This window comes from Tetrao urogallus, assembly GCF_951394365.1.
Source record: "Tetrao urogallus genome assembly, chromosome: Z".
NCBI lineage: Eukaryota > Metazoa > Chordata > Aves > Galliformes > Phasianidae > Tetrao > Tetrao urogallus.
The window spans coordinates 46098074-46119336 of record NC_136816.1 but is presented as its reverse complement, the minus strand read 5'-3'; the positions used below and the strand labels follow the sequence as shown (position 1 = coordinate 46119336).

The window sequence follows — 21263 nt, the reverse complement described above, 5'->3', positions numbered from 1 at the left end:
ATGATCCCATCCCATCAGCCCAGGAAGCTGTTGGCTATGTTACAAGCAGCATTATAGGTTTATGGTCAACATTTTATTCAGCAGCACCACAAGCACTTTTCTGTTAAGCTGCATTTTGTTTGGTCAGCTTCAAGCATGCTAGGTATTTAAGATTGCTGATGTTCATGTTCAAAGCTTCCCAATCCCCATTCTTGAAATTCATGAAGTTTCTGTCAGCCCATTTCTCTGCACTGATCAGGTCTCTTTGAATAACAAAATGTATGGGAACTGCTGAGTCACGGCCTAAACCTCCAATTGATCACGTGAGGTGAGCACTGAGTCAGCCAGAGGAGCACAGGTGAAGGCAATTCACCTGTGCTGCCGGAAGGGGTGGAGCCTGGCTCCATTTCGCAGAATCACAGAATTATAGGGGTTGGAAGGGACCTCCAGAGATCATTGAGTCCAACCCCCCTGCCAAAGCAGGTTCCCTAAACCAGATCATACAGGTAGGCATCCAGGCAAGACTTGAACATCTCCAGAGAAGGAGACTCCACAACCCGCCTGAGCAGCCTGTTCCAGTGCTCCGTCACCCTCACCGTAAAGAAGTTCTTGCGCACATTTGTGCAGAACTTCCTATGCTGCAGCTTATGTCCATTTCCCCTTGTCCTGTCTCCATTCACCACTGAAAAGAGTCCAGCCTCGTCATTCTGCCCCCCACACCTTAGGTACTTATAGACCTGGATCAGGTCCCCTCTCAGTCTTCTTAAGGCTGAACAGACCCAGTTCACTCAGCCTTTCCTCATAGGAGAGATGCTCCAGGCCCCTCACCACCTTCGTGGCCCTTCGCTGGACTCTTTCTAAGAGATCCCTGTCTTTTTTGTACTGGGGAGCCAGTACAAAATGTACAGTATTTAAGAGCTGGCTATCAGTAAGGAAGGACCTCTTCTGGAGATCTGTTCTGCTGGTGTTTTGTAAGTGAGCCCAGGATAGGGGTAAGCTTTCTGTCTGTTCTCTTTTTGTTATCATTATCTGCTTTGCCAAACTCTTTCGTTTATTTTGTAATTATAACATCTTAATATTCATTGAGTATACACAAAGCTACTTTGTGTGTTGTTTTGATGACATATTTTCTTAGAACCATAGAACCTCATCTTGATCACCTCTAAGGATACTGCATTCACAACTTTTCCCGGCAAGTTTTTCAAGTGCTTCATCAATTTCTGTGTAAAAAAATTCTTGCTAACGTCTAACCTAAGTCTCCCCTCTCTTAGCTTAAAGCCATTTTCCCTTATGCTATCACAATCAGACAGAATAAAGAATCAGTTCTCCTTCCACTAGTAAGTTTCTTTCAAGTACTGGAAGGCCACAGCAGGTCTCTGGAGCCTTCTCTTCTCCAGGCTGAACAAGCCCATCTTCCTCAAACTTTTTTCACAGGAGAGGTGCTCCAGCCCTTTGATCATGTTAATCCTCCTCTGGACCTACTCCAACAGTTCTGCATGCTTCCAGTGCTCGGGGCCCCAGTCTTGGAGATAATACTCCAGATAAAAACTTAAAAGGGCAGAGCAGAAGGAGACAATCACCTTCCTCTCACTGATGGCCACCCCTCTTTTGATGGAGCCCAGGATATCACTGGCCTTTCAGGATGCAAGAGCACACAGCTTGCTCATGTTCAATTTTTCGTCTGTCAGGATCCCATTTTATTTAAGGTATTAGGTTTAGGAAGTTCTCAATTTTCATTTCATATCCTTTATTAACCTAAGGAAAAATATCAGTCTTAAGTATATCCAACATAGTCCCCTAAACAAAGCAAAAAATATGTTATTGTGAAAATTCACACATAAATTAATGAACTATTTTTAGAGTTTAAGCAAGAAAATTACAAATTGCATTCTGCTTTACTTACAAGAATTTTCCATTTTGGAAGAATATTGCTACCTCTGTCTCATAAATTTGAGAAATCAGCCACTATTAACAATGTGGTTTTTAAAAGATCACTATTTTGATACAACTATAACAGATTAGTGTGAGCTGGCTTGTAGTTTAATCGGTACTATCTGATACAGGAATATCAAGTACGAATTACTAGTAACAATTTTTCAATCACTGAATTTGATTTGATGTGCAGGTTCAATATTATAATCCCAAGTAGGGAAAGGTTGATCATGGAATCACAGAATATCTTGCATTGGAAAGGACCTCAAGGATTATCAAATTCCAACACTCCGGACAGAGGCAGGGTTGCCATATACAAGAAGATGGCTGAGGTAGTATTACTGACGCAAAACATTAATCATCTTGTGTCCAAAGCACTTTTACAAAGCATACATCTGTGAACAAATGCCTACACAATACTATGAACTATAGTCAACAACGACAAAGCACATGGGAATGGCAGAAATCTGCACCACAGGAGGTTCACACTGGATGCTCAGTAAAATTTCTCTAATGAGTTTCTGCAAGTTAGATAAAATTTCTTTGATTAATTTTTCAGTCTATTATTTCCATGTGGTTTTTCCTGTTTCAAATCTTCTCTGTGTTGCATAATTGACAATTCAGTACCAGATTCCACAGACAGTTTTAAAATTTGATTCTTACTTTAAATGCTGAGGGATGAGTGGAGGAGCTAGAAACTAGAAAACATCTGAACAGGAAAAGGGATGTGTAAAAGAAGTAGAAAGGGTAAAGGTAAGTTATAAAATTCTGAACTGGTGAATTAACAGGACGATTCATGACACAACACTCTCTGATGCCACAGAACATGGGTAGTGAGACACAGGTATGATTGTCACTGAGCTTACTGGAACACAGCGATCTCATACAGGCTCACTGGCCAGCATAAGAGCACTTCCCCTTTTATAACCTCAGTGTAAAATGCACACATCTCAAAGTCATCTCTGTTGGCTTTCATTTCATGTCAGAAAGCACTCCAGCTTTATATATCAGAATTCAACAGTTGAGGTGTAGGGGTAGTATACCCGTTGTCTTAATGCATTGGACTGGGAACTGTATATTAAGAAGAAATAAAAACATTAAAAAAAAAAACAAAAACACAGAAAATAGGGAAAAAGAGGGAAAGAGGTAAAGGCAGAAGTAATATTAGATGGCAGACTCTGTTGTCTTTGTAAGGTTTTTTTTTTTAAGGTTCTCTAGTAGAAAATGGAAAACTGATTAATTTTCGGAGTTCTGTACACTCTCTTCAAAGAAACATTTAGAGATAAGCACTATAATGGTATGATTTAAATTATCCTAAAATATTGTTTACAGTTAAATGGTATTTATGACCCTTTTCAAAAAATCGTTAAATCATTATCAAGTTAATTATCTATTCTGGACTATGTGTATATTCTAAAGAGAGGAAATTAATTAAAGGAACATAACTTTAGCCTTAAAAAAATAAAATAAAAAAAATTGCATAATTTATTTATTTTTAATGAAACACTAGTGTTGTAATCAGAAATGGACATCAGTGAAAAAATTTCACAAGCCTGGGGCATAAGATCTTTCCTAGAGGTTCAAATTCATAGCATTTGAATATAAATGATTAAGTGTATGCTATGAAATATCAGCTTTTTTGGTTTTCTGCATCTGCTGTTAGAACTTGAACTGTAGTTGAATTCTAAAATTATCTCTGTTTTAGAAGCAGCTGAGAACTCACTGTCTGTATAGTCAAAGACACCAATTTCCCTTGAAACTATGAATTACCTGTCCAGTATTTTCCTAGAAATATTCCCCTTACTTACTTAGATATTCCCCTAAGTAAGCAGGGATTATGTGACTCCCTTGATCTTTTTTTTTTTTCTCACTTCAAAGACATAAATTACTAACTTTTACTTGTAATGTCCAAATATACTGGTTAAGAGAAACAAGTACAGTCAAGATTATTAACTTACCTGAGAAAAGTTAAATTAGGATAGGGTGCAGGAGTGACATGTGTGAAAATAATTAAGACAAGAGACCCTCTTCTTTTGAATCCATTAGTCCTGATTCATCCCTTGTCCTCTACAATCAGATGCTTAATAAGCATCATTTCTGAAGCTGATCTATAAATAAGAGACAGCAGTTCAGTCTGCTTTAAGAGATCTACTGCTCAAAGAGAACAGCTCTGAAGTTTGAGCTTGAAGTTTTGCATTCTGTTTATCACTGAAGAAGCAAATAACATTAAATCTTATGTGTAAATAATAATGTACAATTATGAAAATGTTTTTGTTTTTTTTTTATATTCGTTCTCTTTTACATAAGACAATACTTTTCCATTCTTACTGATACTTCAGAATGCTTTTTTTGTAAAATGGAAAGTTAAGACAGATCTATTAACATCTAAACAACTGAAACTCTTCATCCCCAGGCTTCAAGATTAGTGCATGTTTCCCTGAAAGTTACAGTGTATTTTACATGGAAGAACAAGACATTGAAGCACACACCCAGTGATAAACAAAAAAGAGCAAACAACAATCATAATGCTATAAGAAGCTGAAGATTTGACAGATATACTCAACACAATAAAATAAAATATAATAAAATAAAATGCAATAACAAAGCTACCTATGAACTCTCATTTGACCAGAAAATATTGAAGAGGAATATATACAAAATTATCTGATCATAAAAGACAATTTGGAGTATTTCAGACTGCAGGTGGAATTTTTTGGTTATTGCAAAGGTAAACAAACCAAGACAGATTTCTGCAGTTGGGAATCTGAGTATATTTTAACTTTGAAAATCTGATATTTTTATAAAATCAATATTTACTTATTTTACCCACATTTCCTAACTTCCACATGTCAAAATCAGATAAGAAAATTATTGTTTAGTTAAAAATTCTCAATATCTTCAATTCATATATTCACATTCATTATGGAGGAAACAAAGAAGTTTAAAATAGAACTATAAATTAGTTAGTTTCTAATCACTGGAAGAATCTACCCATAGGGAGGAAATACTTTCTTTCCATTCAATCATATGATAAGCAAAACATTCTAAAAAGATTCAATGATCAATTTTAATGCAAATCATAGTTCTCATTCTAGTTGTTATCTGCCCATAACCTCTGAGTTCCCTAAATTGATCATGAGGTGTCATTGATTCTTAGCTGATTTCCTTAGCTGAGTAAATGAGCTCCTGCTTTGTGTAGCTGCAAAGTTGCTGTCAAACAACTTACAATCATGACATTTTTTTCTTTTTATTAGGGAAAATTCCACGCACATTTCATGTAAAACTAAAAGCTATCTTTAGCATACTCGTTCTACACGCATTATACTTATAAATCTCCAAAGTGCTCCATTTCACTGTACTATTTTTAGGAGCCTACAATCCATGAGTTAAAAAAAACAAAAAAAAAAAAACCAAAAAAACCAATGACTAATGCTAAATGGAATGCAAGTCATGAATACAAGAGAATGATTTTTGGTTAGCAAAATAGGGTTAGTGAAAGTAACAATTAAAAACGGTTTTATTTTTCTATGTAAAGACATTAATTAAAAAATTACAATTAATAGTTTTTAAAAAGTTTTCAACAGCAACTATTCGAGATGTAGTAATTACAAAATAATTTATTATAAACCATGAGGCTGAACAAATATTCAGGTACTAGAATCAGGCATACCATCATGGTGTGGCCACCTTCTGTACAACTGTAACAATACAATTTGTGATTGTAGATCTGTATCAATAAATAGCTGTATAATACATTAACAAAATAGCATAGCTGCAGTTTCTTATCAGAAAAATTGAAAACCTTACTTCATGAATGGCTGAATTTGGTACAATGTAAAGAGCTGATCACAAAATAATAAACATTTATCAGAACAATAAGTGATAAGAAGACTTTTTTTCAAGCACCTTGTTTGCTAAGTATTTACTGATTAAAAGCATTTATTGAGGTTTGTAAAAGGGATAATGAAAGTACATGTTTTTTCCTACAGTAATTAAAATTTTAATAAACACCTTTAATATCAAATTATTCCTTAATTAGTGTACTGATTAATTATTTTAAGGAAATTTGAATTAATTTCCTATGAAAAATTTAATTTAAAAAATATATATATAGATACATAAATATCTATATCTATATATCTATATCTATATCTATATATAGATATATAAAATATATATATAGTGTTTAATTTTAAGGAAAATTCTTATCAACTTAATCTGAAAAACTCTTCCTAATACAGTAGACAGAATATCATCTTCATTGAAAAGTCTTTCTTAATTGCAATCTATGTCTAGTTTTTCAGCTTAATGCAAACATTTTTAGATGCTACAACCTTTAAGTCATTTTCATCAGAGCACTGATATTGAGAAAGGTCAGTGGACACGTTACACTTTATACAGAAAGTACATCTGAAGACAAAATATTGTATTAAAAAAAAAAAAAGGAAGGTAAAAAAGATATGTGATAAAGATTTTCCACTAATGTTCCTTGGTTTATGAAATGTAAACATCAGAAGACATCCAGTAAAACATTATCAGCCTCTTCACATGTGGCAGCTGTTCCATCATAGAATCATAGAATATACAGTTATAGCATATCCTGAGTTGAAAGAAACCCACAAGGATCTCTGAATTAAATTCCTGCCTCTGCAGCATAATTAAAACCATATTTCTAAAGAGCAGTGTACAAATGTTTCTTGAGCTCCGATCTTCCAGAACTCCAGCCTTTACCTGGGCTATTTTCTGTACCTTAGCTAACTTGGCTGTGTCTCTTTGAGAATTTAGATTTATTTAGTATTACAGTTCCCAAGGTGAAGATGCACTGAATTTTACAGCATAATGAATAATTTCCTCCTTTCCTTTCTTCACTCAGATTTATTCACAGATTTAAAACAAATTATGTCAAGTGGATTATCCTTGTCACTCTTATAATGAGTATACAATACTCAGTTTTTAAATACCTCCAATCTTAATCTGAGTAAATTCTGATATATATTAGCAAATTGTCTCTTCAGCAGTCCAATCCAATAGTTATATTGTAGTTGCCCAGAACTAGCTATTAGAAGGCTGGACGCTCCTCGAGAAAGAAGTCTTAAGGATTCAGGAGATAAGCCAACGGGGAAGAAAACAGAAAACTGCACTAATGAACAGGGAACATTTGATGAGCCTTTGGGAGAAAAAAGAGTCTACTTTCTGTGGACGAAAAGAAGGGAAACCTGGGGAGAGTACAAAAAAATGGTTAGAATATACAGGGAGAAAATTAGAAAGACAAAAGCCCAGCTTGGACTCAGCTTTGCCACTGAGGTAAAAGAGAACTGAAAGCTTTCTTATAAATATATTAACAGTAAGAAGAGAGTTAAGGAGAATCTCCAGCCTTTACTGGATGCGGCAGAAAACATGATCACTGAGGATAAGAAAAATGTTGAGGTTCTCCAGACCTTCTTTACATCTGTTCTTATAAATCAGACCAAATATCCTTGGAGTACTCTATCCCCTGAGTGGGAGACTGGGATGGGGAGCAGAATAAATGCTCAATGATTCAGATGGAAACAGAGAACTACTACTTCACCTGAACTGCCACAAGTCCATGGGGCCAGAAGGAACCCACCTGTGGGTGCTGAGTGAGATGGTGGAATTGATTGTCAAGACACATTCCTCAATCCATCAGAATTCCTGGTGAACTGGAGAGGTCTCAGAGAATTGGAGTCATGCCAATGTGACCCCATCTGCACAGATCATAGAGTCATACGGGGGATCTCAGGAACTAAAAGGCCCATCAGCCTGACCTCACTGTCATAAAAGATTATGGAACAGATCATCTTGAGGGAGATTGCACAGCATGTGCAAGACAACTGGGGGATCAGACCTAACCAGCATGGGTTTGTGAAAACATGCCCTGCTTGAACAATATAATCTTCTTCCATGATTGAGTGACCAACCTGGTAGATGAGGGAAAGGCTGTGGGTGTAGTCTGCCTAGACTTCAGCATAGTCTTTGACTCTGCCTCCCACAGTATTCTCCTAAAGAGTCTGATATCGCATGGCTTGGACACGTGCGCTACTTGTTGGATAAAAAACTTGCTGGAGAACCACCTTGTGTTTGGTAATGAGTGGTGTTCCCCAGGGGTCAGTACTGGGGCCTGTCCTATTTAACATCTTGATTGATGAATCTTGGTTGGACAAAGGAATTGAGTGTACTCTTAGAAAGTTTGCAGACAACATCAAGTTGGGAGGAAGTATCAATCTGCATCGGGGTAGGATAGTCCTACACAAGGGATCACAATAGGCAAAATGGCTAGGCTGAGGCCAATTTTAAGATGTTCAACAAGACCACGTACTAGGTCCTGTGTTTCAGTCTCAACAGTCCCATGGAATGCTACACACCTGGGGCAGAGTAGCTGCAAGACTGCATGGAAGAAACAGACCAGGGTCTTGATTGATGCTTGGCTAAACATGAGTCAGCAGTGTACCCAGGTAGCCAAGAAGGCCAATGGCATCCTTGCTTGTACGAGAAATAGTGTTGCCAGCAGGAGCAAGAATGTGATCATCCCTCTGTAATGAGCCCTGGTGAGATCACACCTCGAGTACTGCATTCAGTGTTAGGCCCCTCACTACACAAAAGAAATCAAGGCCCTGAAGCGTGTTCAGAGAAGGGCAAAGAAGCAGGTGAGGGGTCTGGAGAACATGTCTTATGAGAAGCAGCTGGGAGAATGGGGATTGTTTAGTTTGGAGAAAAGACGGTTCAGGGGACACCTTATCACTCTCTACAATTACCTCAAAGGAGGTTGTGGTGAGGTGAAGGTTGGCCACTTCTCTCAAGTAGCAAGAGATAAGATTAAAGGGAAGGGCCTCAGGCTGCACCAGAGTAGTTTCAGTTTGGACGTTAGGAAAATTTTCTTCTCCAAGAGAATGGTCAGATGCTGGTACAGTCCCCCCAGAGAAGTGGTTGAGTCACTGTCCCTGGAGGTGTTCAATAAACATTTAGATGTTGTACTAAGGAACATAGTTAAGTGGGGAAATATTCATGGTGGCTGTGTGGGTGGACTGGATGATCTTGGAGGTTTTTCCAACCTAGATGATTCGGTGACTCTGTGTCTACTGTTAAATTCTCCTCACACTTATTAAGCAAAGTTGTCTATAGCAGCTACCTTCTTCTGTACATAAAAGCATATCTACATTAGCTGTCTTAAGCTGTCAGTAATCTTTATAAACTAACTTAATTTAAAAAAAAAGATTAGTAAGCATTTCCTCAGCATAAATCTACATGTTTCACTTCCCTGTGCTTTCTCCAGTTTGTCAACAATCATTTCTTTAATGGATTAGATTTACGCTGCATTATAAACCTCAGTAGGCCTATGTATGCATGTTTAAGTTGCCTTGATACATTTACTTTGTTCTTGTTTATGGATCAAAATATAGTGGTAGACACTACAGCTGCACTGTAACACAAGGACATTTTCACACACACACACACACACACACACAAAAAAAAAAAAAAAGAAAAGAAAAGTTAATTTTCAAAATCATCCCAAAGACACTAGTCTATTCTGAACTGTCTGAACTGTATTTTTCATTCTTACCTTTTTACCTGTTTGACCCACTGCAGTGGGTGCTGGAGGGTGCTTTCCTGGCCGTTCCAAGCTTTTCAGGTTTGAATCGGTCCCGGGAACTCTCTCTCTCTCATCTTGTCTGATTTATTAATCTCAATTTCAATTAAATTGTATATATTGTGTTATTTTGTATTCCGATATTATAGTAAAATAAGTTTTCCTCCATAGATTGTTGCCGCTGCTCTTTTCCTCCCTTCCTTCCTTCCCATTTTTTTGTGGGACTGGGGTGGGGGGGGAGGGCAGAGACCTGTCGCCCCTGTCACGGACATAGATTGATCTGGTCAACTCCGTGACACTTTACATTTGTAGTAGCTTAAATATATAGATTTTCTCTAAAGCACGAGTTCAAATAACTATTTTTCTCTCAGATGTAGAACCATTTGCAAATATTCTCAAGAACTGCTTTGTATACTTTTCTAAAACATGTACGAAATTATTGGAGGGAAAATATTGACCTAGGTGGGACCTTCCTTGTAGCACAAAATAAATGTGGCATCAATCATTGGAAAGCTAAAGAAGGAGGTAAGCAGTACTTTCATCTTGGAATTTTGGAGGGCAGACTTTGGCCTTGTTAAAGAAGATAATCTGAAGGGATCAGGAGCTGGCCATCTCCATTTGCTTAAAGACAAGTCAGACGGGAATCAGACAAGGCTGGCTGAATCGGACAAGGCTGGCTGAACAGAGGGTTTTAGCTAGAACTCAGGGAGAAAAAGAGTTTATAACCTTTGGAAAAATATGTAGGCTACTTAGGAGGACTATGAAGATGTTGTGAGGCTCTACAGTAACACAATCAGAAGGGCCGAAGCCCAACTGGCGCTTAATATAGCTACTATGATTAAAGATAATTAAAAATTATTTTACAAATGCATCAGCAAAAAAAGCAAGGCTACAGTGTATCTATAATCTTTATTGGATATGGAAGAATTCATAGTGATGAAGGATGAGAAAAAGACTAAAGTAACCAAGAGTACTGAGGAAACTGATGAAAGTGCTCATAAGTACACTTTCCATAATTTATCATTAGTCCTGTCTATATGGAAACATTCCAGGTGCCAAGAGGCTAGGTAATATGGTGTCCACCTACAAGAAGGGTCAGAAGGAGGATCTGAGGAACTACTGATCTGTCAGCTTGACCTTGGTGCCAGAGAAGGTAATGCACTAGTTCTTGAGCGTCAGCACACAGAACAATCAGGTGACCAGACTCAATCAACATGGGTTTATGAAAAGCAGGTTTTGCTTCACTAAGCTGATCTCCTTCTGTGACAAGGTCACCCACCTAGTGGATGAGGGAAAGGCTGTGATGTTGCATACGTGTACTTTAATAAAGCTTTTGGCATTGTTTTCCACAGCATTCTCCCAGAGAATCTGGCTGTTCATGGGCATAGACTTCACTGGGTAAGAAACTTTCTGAGTGGATGGTGAATAGCACTAAATCCAATCTGAGGTTGGTCACACGTGGGTTTTATCAGGGATAAGTACTGGGGCAATTTTTCTTCAATATTTTTATCAATGATCTGTACAAAGGGATTAAGTGCACACTCAGTAAGCTTGCAGATGCCAGCAAGTTATGCAGGAATGCTAATGCTCTTGAGGACAGGAACACTCTGCAGAGAGATCTGAATAGACTAAATAAACACATTTTTTTCCAGATGTATGGCATTCCAATAGGCTAACTGCCATCACCTGCACTTCAGTCACAACAACCCCATGCGATGCTACAGGCTGAGGAAGAGTAGCTGGAAAGCTGCCTGAGAGAAGAGGACCTGAGGATATTGGTTGATAGCCATCTTAATATGAGTGAGCAGTGTGCCATGATGGCTAAGAAGACCAGCAGCATCCTGGCTTGTATCAGAAGTGCGGCCAGGAGATGAGCTAAGCTACCATCCCTTGTATTCAGCACTGATAAAGTTGAGCCTCAAATACTGTGTCCACTTTAGGGTCCTTAACTACACAAATAGCATCAAAGTGCTGGAGCATGCCCAATGAAGAGCAATGAAGCTGGTGAAGAGTATAGAGAACAAGCCACAAGCTGCAGCTGAAAAAACAAGAATTATTTAGCTTAAAGAAAATAAGTCTCAGTAGAAACATTATTGCCCTTTACAACTACCTCAATGAAGCCTGTAGAAAGGTGGAAGTCTGTCTCTAATCCCAAGTAAAAATCAACAGGACATGAGGAAATGGCCTAAAGTTTTGCTAGGGGAGGTTTAGGTTGGATATTAGGAAACATTTCTTCTGTACAGTTTGTAAAAATGCAACATCAGGCAGACAGTATTTACAAAATGCAAAACATTCCCATAAATCTGTAATTTTGGAAGGAGTTTCCTGAAAGTCTGGGAACAAGAATTCATGCCAATCTTTCTATATACTTTCAGATACTTCGTGATTTGCTGAATCTGTTACTCAGAAATTCACTGTCAAAATGGACACTCCTATCTCAATTTCAGACATTGAGGGGAAAACCTAAAGTAAGGAGTGAAAATATCCTAAACCAACTTAGCAGTTTTTGTGTTGTGTGAATAATTACCAAATATCTAACATTTCTACATATCTGTTTGGTTCTTTCCTTACGAATTTTTCCTACATTCAGACTATTATATGTGCTTTTATAAGCATTTTAAAAATACATTTAAAATATTTGAATATGTTCTTAAATGATGTACCAGCTCCAGACAGAATGGGATTCCTAGCCTATTCTGACAAAGGAATATGAATGATGCTGATTTCTTAACTTGCCATTTGAAATAACTGGTGCTAAAGGGAATAGCACACATACAGTTTCTGTTTGCATTTGACATTAACTTAAATAATGTGGTACTGTCCATCCCTTCTCTGACATTAAAATACAGCTCCTTTCTTTACATTTTTTAATTTTACAGTTCTTGCTATTGCTACAAGTGAAATCAATAACTGAAATAACCTCATTGTCAGAGTTTAAATCTGAATCCGAGAGAAATTTAGTCCTAGTGATCATAAGCACTCATACAACAAAGCAAACAGTTTCCATATCAGGCCTGTCTGCAAATGGTACTTATGAAGCTATTCCGGAAAACAGTTGCTTGGTTTTCCTTCCTTCCTTCCTTCCTTCCTTCCTTCCTTCCTTCCTTCCTTCCTTCCTTCCTTCCTTCCTTCCTTCCTTCCTTCCTTCCTTCCTTCCTTCCTTCCTTCCTTCCTTCCTTCCTTCCTTCCTTCCTTCCTTCCTTCCTTCCTTCCTTCCTTCCTTCCTTCCTTCCTTCCTTCCTTCCTTCCTTCCTTCCTTCCTTCCTCCCTTCCTCCCTTCCTCCCTTCCTCCCTTCCTCCCTTCCTCCCTTCCTCCCTTCCTCCCTTCCTCCCTTCCTCCCTTCCTCCCTTCCTCCCTTCCTCCCTTCCTCCCTTCCTCCCTTCCTCCCTTCCTCCCTTCCTCCCTTCCTCCCTTCCTCCCTTCCTCCCTTCCTCCCTTCCTTCCTCCCTCCCTCCCTCCCTCCCTCCCTTCCTCCCTTCCTCCCTTCCTCCCTTCCTCCCTTCCTCCCTTCCTCCCTTCCTTCCTTCCTTCCTTCCTTCCTTCCTTTTTAATGTAAACCATACACGTCCAATTGCAAGTTTTACTACAGAATAATTAATTTCAACAACATAATCATTTTAGAAGATCTGTCATTTAATATAGTAGTCTTTAGAAGTGAAGATTTGAATGTGGACTACCTGAATGTGTTTTGCCTTGCTGAAAAATGCCAAATAATTATAAGAGATGTAATTACTTCAGCTGTAACAGAAACAAGTGTTCTTTGAAAAACAAAGCTAAATAAAATGAAGGAATCAAATTGAAAAAGAAAAAAAGAAAAAAAGAGGAAAAAAAGGAAACATATTTAATTCCACCAATATCAAACTACCTTTTTCTGATCCTGTTTAGAAGAGAATTTGTCTCAGTCCTTGCATTTGTTAAAGGTTATCACTGGCCTGTCAGCAAATTTTCAGCTGTTCCTGATTCTACAACAAATCTTAATGAGTTTTCCATCATATAGCATGATAGCTGATGCATGCCTCTGGAACTATGAACAAAGTGTTCAGACAACTGGGAATGGAACTAGTACAGAAGAAATGTATTCTTTATGGTTAGTATTTTTTGTTAATATTTTGTTAATATTTAATTTGCCTTTTTATTGTCAGTTGCAACAATTTCTACTGAATGAAGAAAGAACTGTGGCTATCTTCTAAGACATCACATCAAAAGAAGCAGCACAAGTAAAATGTCAGAACAGAAGCTGTGCAACGAAGAACAAAGAAAAAATAAACAGAAAAAAAAATACTGGAATGTAGCAGAAACTGTAGAATTCTTTCTTAGGGTGGGGGGAATGGTGAAAATTATCATTATGTCCTGTGTGTTTGCTAAAATCACTAAGTAGGATGAATTACACCCACAGCAATGCGTTAGATTCTACTAACACAAAATAATTTAAAGAAGAAAGCCCAGGAACAAACATCTTACAAGAAACACCTTTCTTTGAACTCAGTGACTTGATATCTCATCGTTACAGAGGTCATAAAGAAATATCATATTATGTAGTTTGAACAGAAATCTGTTAAATAAATGGTCTCTGTGACTATCTACAAGCTCTACAGTCTTTCAAACTGGTAAGACAGACAGCTCACGCCATTAAAGCAGTGCTATGTGTAGGCCAATAAGTGCATATCTGGCACACCGCTTAATGTATACCATGTAATGTGTGACATTTGTACGTACCTAAATAAATATTCATGCAAGTTCAGATGTTACCAGTGTTATCAAATGGATCAATGTCAGCAGAAAACTTTTAGTTAAGTAAACTCTGCCAGTTAATTTAGCAAACATGAGAAAAGCTCTCTTTTCTTATGAAAAATTTTGTGATATTACTAATTTCACAGTAGATAAGGATTGTCTTAACCTAGCTGCCTTTTGTACTATTGAGAGCAAGGCATCCAATGATAAATACTGTAAACCAGCGGGCTGTACTTCTACAAACAGAAGGCTAAACAAATGTTTATAAATATATAACTATATTACAAAATAACAAAATATAAAGAAGACAACTCAAAAAAAAAAAAAAAAGTCATATTGCTTGAGATTTTACATTTTCTACAGCTACATATATTTAACTAGAAATAAAGGAGTGAAATGATTTTGCAGCCTTTGAATATTGCTTACTTTGTTTAGTCAAGTTTAAATACTTTTTTCTAAAAGTCAGAATTAGATCTTGGCCACACACATAAAGGGCATGATGTCCTCATCAAGCCAGCTAGGGAAGGACTTTCTGGCAATTTAATATTGCATTCCACTGACAAAAGGCCACAAGTAAGTTCATCAGCTAGTGTCAGTGTATTTCAGAGTTTGAGGTATTTCATCACAGAATCACAGAATTGTAGGGGTTGGAAGGGACCTCCAGAGATCATCAAGACCAACCCCCCTGCCAAAGCAGGTTCCCTACACAAGGTCACACAGGTAGGCATCCAGGCAACATTTGAACATCTCCAGAGAAGGAGACTCCACAACCTCCCTGGGCAGCCTGTTCCAGTGCTCCATCACCCTCACCGTAAAGAAGCTCTTACGCACATTCTTGTGGAACTTCCTATGCTGCAGCCTATGTCCGTTTCCCCTTGTCCTGTCTCCACGTACCACTGAAAAGAGACTGGCCTCACCACTATGGCCCCCACACCTCAGATATTTATAGACCTGGATTAGATTCCCTCTCAATCGTCTTTTCTCAAGGCTGAACAGACCCAGTTCACTCAGCCTTTCTTCATAGGGGAGATGCTCCAGGCCCTTCACCATCTTTGTGGCCCTCCGCTGGACTCTTTCCAAGAGATCCCTGTCTTTTTTTGTACTGGGGAGCCCAGAACTGGACTTAGTACTCCAGATGAAGCCTGACCAGTGCAGAGTAGAGGGGGAGGATCACCTCCCTTGACCTGCTGGCCACACTCTTTTTAATGTACCCCAGGATGCCATTGGCCTTTTTGGCCATGAGGGCACACTGCTGGCTCATGGCCAACCTGTCGTCCACCAGGACACCCAGATCCCTCTCTGCAGAGCTCCTCTCCAGCAGCTCATTTTGGTGCATGCAATTATTCCTCCCTAGGTGTAAGACTCTATATTTGCTTTTGTTGAACCTCATCCAGTTTCTTACTACCCAGCTCTCCAGCCTTTCCAGGTCTCGCTGAATGGCAGCACAGCCTTCAGGCGTGTCAGCCAATCCTCCCAACTTCGTATCGTCAGCAATCTTGCTGAGGGTGGCCACTGTCCCCTCATCAAGGTCATTGTTGAAGATGTTGAACAAGACCGGACCCAGCACAGACCCCTGGGGGACACCACTGGTTACAGGTCTCCAGCCAGACTCTGCACCACCGACAACTCTGTGCTCTGCCAGGCAGCCAGTTCTCAACCCACCTCACTGTCCACTTGTGTATCCTACAGTTCCTCAGCTTTGTTATAAGGATGTTATGGGAGACAGTATCAAATGCCTTTCTAAAATCAAGGTAGAAGATGATGTAAACCAAACAATTCTCATTCTCGTGTTCATCTGTGAGAATAGCATTTAAATAGAAAAGAAGTACTAAGTAATACTGTTAGAAGCCTCTTCAGGACAAGTAAGTAATCTTCCTATTGGATTTCACGCAATAGTGATACCACAGTGTAATGAGAAGAGCATGTATTCATTATTCCAGATAAAAATATAACGTAGTAGAAGTTTCAGGATATACATCCTATTCCTTATCAAGACACAGCCTTTACATGTAGATGAAAAAAAAAAGACAATTTTTTTTGCCCCCATTGTCTTATTTATGATATGTTCTCCTTACTAAAATGGAATAAGGTAGTCTTGCCAACCATTTATGAAGAATTTCAAAAGCAGGTCTAGAAAACACTAGGGTCTGAAATCCTTACACAAAGAGCTATAGAAACAGGAGCAGAATCTGCAATTTTTGAGATAGATCAACTCCAGCAGAGCATGAACTTTGCCTCAAATCCTCAAGAAATCCATCAGAGAACAAATTAAACATCTTTCTAGACACATGACAACACAGCAGAAAGTTGTGCTTATGTTCAACCTACAAAATAATTGTCTTGTGGAAACTCAGCATATCTCCCAAATAAAGTGTGCGAGAGTGAAACATTACTGTGACTCTCCACAGTATAGACCCACAAATGCATATATATCACGCTACTTAATATAGTATGATGAACGACATCTGTATGCATATAAATAAATATCCATGCAAATTCAAAGCTTACTAACTGCTTGGAAATAACAGTCTGTCTTTATTCTCATATGTTAATGGAGAAGTAAGATGTATGGTATTCAGTACAAGAACTCTTTAGCTAGTATTAAATGTATCACATACTTCATGTTAGAATTTAATCCAAGTCAATGAAAGAGAAGAAAATCTTACGTTAGCTTTTGTTTTCATTATTAAATTACCACCTTTTAAACTAAATTCTTTGGAAATGAAACAAAATGCAGAAAAGCATGTCTGAACTGAAAAATCAGTTTTAACTGTAGAGTTCTTGTAAAAATTGTACACATGCATTTATAAAAATTTCGGGCAACTTCCACATTCATTAACATTTTTTATTTTGTAAGAAGAAAATAGATATTTTCCCATAAACTAAGAGAGGGGCAAATTAAATAAAAGCCTTCTGTATAAGTGAATATTCACATCAAGCTCACTCACCTTCTGCAGACTAATATAAATTAAAAGCATCACTACCCAAGTGGTAAACCCTTCACAACACTAAAACAGGTGTGGTCCATAGAAATGTACCTTTCAAAATTCAAATAAAATCAAAAGTATTAAGCCAACAAATTACTCTAGAAACTGCACTTCCAGACAAAAAGGTTTATCATCCCTCCTCCAGCAAATATGGAAGCAAGAAATTTAATCTTTTATCATTAAGAGATTTTAGCATTTTTTCTCCAGTCAGGAGAGCATGCTAGCCCTGTGAAAAATAAAAATATTTAGAATCTTGTTCTAAAAATCTTAGTTTCCTACAATTAATTAATATTAAAATTTACTGCTATGTCATTTTCACTTATTCTTTGTATCTATTTCAGACCTTATGTCCAGGCTGTTTTCAACAAGAGTACCTCTCACATAAAAACATGTTGCTTTTCATACATTTTACAGCATTTATTCTGCATGAGACTCCATCAATTCTAGCTACATTGGGAAGTCCTTCTAACTCAAGTAGCACAGGACAAAAGACAATTTCTTTTCTGTTTCGTTTTATTTAAAATTAGTAAGAATCACAGTAGAGTTTTCTTAAATAAGTTAGTGAGTAGTTAAATAAACTAGCTATTTTTAAACTAAATGCCACACTATTCTTAGAAAAAACTACTCTCACCCCTACCACCCCCCTCACCTCCCTCCCCCAGGACTAAAGAATATTCTAGGTTCTGACTGTCTTTTTGCAAATTAATACCTGACCAAAGACAAAACAAAAATAATTATAGTTTAGTCTACTGGAGGTTAGCTATTCTGTTACCTGAAACAGAAAAGGTATACGAGACTATAAAATCTGTATTTCCTAAGCTAAGAATTTACTTTTAAAATAGGTAGTATACTATTACTCCAGAAACTGCCAGCACATGGGCCCATTTCCTAATTAATACTTTGCTGGCTGTAATGTTAAAATGTCCTTGGCTTCAACTTAGATACAATTATTCCAATTGATTATCTACCTGGAAAGATACCAAAGAATCTCAACTGTCAGTAATCTACAAATATGTACATTTTGCTCATATTTTTTTTTCATTTATTTTAACTTTCATATTATTATAGTTTTAAGAACAGTCTTATTATGGATAGAATTGGAAAAATTTTGCATCTCTTACATTGCTATAACTTAGTATACCTGGAGTGCAGGTAGAGTGATAAGAAGCTCTTCAACATGCCTTTACTGAGAACCTACTTATCTAATGTTACTTATGTTGATTTTGTGTGTTATGTTACTATTTAATTCAACTGCTCCTTTGTCTTACAAACATGCATAGAAAAATACAAGTCTTCAAAAGTCAGTGTTGTAATGAAGTTGTTGATTGGTGTACAGAATCACAAATATCTACTGAAAAATATCCCTGAATCAACTGAACAAGTCAGTCTGTAGTAAACCTCACTTTTTGCATTTATACATTATTTCTCAAGAAGCCACAGGACAGCTGGGAGAAACAACATGTGTAGACAAGGTAGCCCTAGTGATTTACCAAAAAAAAAAAAAAAAAAGAAGGCACTGCTTTCCCATTAATAGTCAAACTAATTGACCAAAATCCAATAGTTCCCTTCCTTCCCTAAGTACAAGTGAACATAGTTGTATTTTCCAACTAAATTGTCACATATTTGGGCCAGCCACTAAGTTGTCAGTTCTACATGATTTGTTTGGATACTGTACTCCACAACAGCTGTCAGAAATAATAAATTACAACAGCTGTTGTTGTAGTTACAAAGACCTGGAATTTTAATTGCAATGAATATTAATTGTGGGGGGGAAAAGGGTGGTGGTGTTTTTTTTCTTTTTAATCAAATCAAAGAAATAAATAGTTAAGGAATGACAGATGCATCAAACAAATTTAATATATGTTTGCCAAGTAAAACTGGTCTTTGTTTCTACTACATAACATTATAGCAACAGTCTTCACAGCTGAGCGGGACCATTAGTTGCTTAAGAAAAGAGGCTTTTAGAAGAATGGTAAGGAAGTACCATAAATAATCCTTTTCAAATACTGGCTGTGATCTAGAGAGTATCTTACAATGTTTTAAGAATTAATCAAAAAGATGCTCATTCAGAGACACATAGTAAACACCAGATGAAAACAAAACTGTTTGTTTATCCTGGCCAAGATCTAGGCACAAATGAACAATAAGCTTACTTTCAGCATCAGCACAGAGTAGCAAGCACAGGAGCACCACCACTGGCCTGACTACGTGCATCATCCAACAGCTTGGCACCAGCATGCTTTGGCAGCCTCGTTCTCACTGGCTCAGAAGCCACTGCGAGTCTGTCCAGTCGGAAATTTCAGATGAAATATTTTCAGAGCCTGTGGAACAGATAAAAGAAAGAGAGAAATATGGTTAGCAGGTATAGGGCAGAAATTGTCCAATTTTTCTCAACACTTGCAAATTGGAACAAAGCAAATGTTTTAGTAGACAAAAGGGTAAGAATGAAAGAAAAGGAACTTGGTTCATGCTATTGGTGTGTATGAAAAGGCAGAACATACAGTATATGTTTGTATGTCCAATGTATTTTGCAGTGTACTTTTTCAAGGATTCAAGGATTTGTCGCTCCCTGAATTTTCTTCTACTCCACAACACTTTCTGAATCATATGAATCGTCATTTTTAATGAAGTATGTAATACAGCACCGGAATACTCATTTTGCAAGAAGGAATTCAAAGTGGATTCAGTAAATGGATAAAAGTCCATTTGCAAACAGCATACTGAGAGTTAATGCTTTGGAGTCTGGCAGGAAAAACACAGTTAAATCTACTTCACGAGGCATTCTAACAGACAGACACCAAGTGCTATCATGTTAAACAATTCCTGGGGGTCAAAATTCCTGTTGTAATTTCCTCTACATGTGTGAATTATGCTAAGCATTAAAATAAAAATAAAAATAAAAAATCTAGCATTAAATAAACAGATCAGATTTGAGTTTGTACAACCTCATTTACTGTGACCCACAACTGGATATGATATGGTGAAAGAGCTATAACTCAAGTACCTGCCTTTAAAAAGCAGTGCTCAATTGAGTGAGCTCAAAAAGCTCATTGCATCTAAGCAATGATAGAAATTAAAGAACATAAAAATAATAGTGATATCTCCAAATAGCCTGATTATGTTGTCAGACTACTTGGAGATATCACTAGCATTTTTATGCCATCCAGAGGGACCTGGACAGGCTTGAGAAGAGGGTCCATGTCAACCTTGTGAAGTTCAGCAAAGTCAAGTGCAAGTTCCTGCACCTGGGTAGGGCCAATCCCAAGCACAGACACAGGTCAGATGGAGCACGGCTTGAGAGCAACCCTGGGAAGAATTTCAGGGTGTCAGCTGATGAAAGACTGCCATGGTTTTTATGATTATTGGTTATCGGTATTCTACATCATAACATCATGTAGTGCACTGGGACTTTAACTGTTAATGCTCAAGTTCCGGATACTTGTCTGGAAGAGAAGAAGAACTACATTCCCCAGGTGGCTTTGCAGTCAGAGAGGAGATATAACCCCAAGGCAAGGTCACCTGATGTGCTCTTCATAGTCTGTTCTTCTTCATCTCCCTGCTGCTCAACCTGACTGCACATCTCACCTCAGTGTTATGGAGAGGTCTTTCCACCTTTCAGACATTCTCTCTCTCTCATTATATTTGATTTATTAGCTTCAATTCTAATTAAATTGTATTATAGTGTGCTACATTACATTCCGATACTATATTTAGTAAATTAGTTTGTTTCTCCTCAGATTGTTGCCACTGTTTTAAATTATTTTTGGGTCCCCTGTTTCCCTTTTCCAGAAGAGTGGATTTTGCAAAATCCCTCTGCCCCACTAGTCATGGAACTGGACTGAACCAGCCCGTAAACTGTTGACAAAGATCTAACATGAACTGGCAGTGTGCGCTTGCAGCCCAGAAGCCAACTGTATTTTGGGTTATATCAAGAGAAACTTGGCCAACAGGTAAAGGGAGATGATTCTCTAATTCCCACTACTCTGCTTTCATGACAACCGAGCTGGAGTAGAGGTCCCCAACACAA

General features: G+C 37.7%; 1 protein-coding gene across 2 annotated transcripts in view; it reads right to left on the bottom strand.

Annotated features, from left to right (window-relative positions):
* Positions 1-19474, bottom strand: part of PTPRD (protein tyrosine phosphatase receptor type D) — a gene marked incomplete at both ends in the record, with an annotated part of 269207 nt that extends 249733 nt beyond the window's left edge. For both annotated transcript variants that reach the window (XM_079548803.1, XM_079548804.1), the window contains one exon: positions 19390-19474. In XM_079548803.1, the coding sequence (XP_079404929.1) occupies positions 19390-19474 (85 nt within the window). The remainder of the gene's footprint in view (positions 1-19389) is intronic.
* Between the last annotated feature and the right edge of the window lie 1789 nt (positions 19475-21263).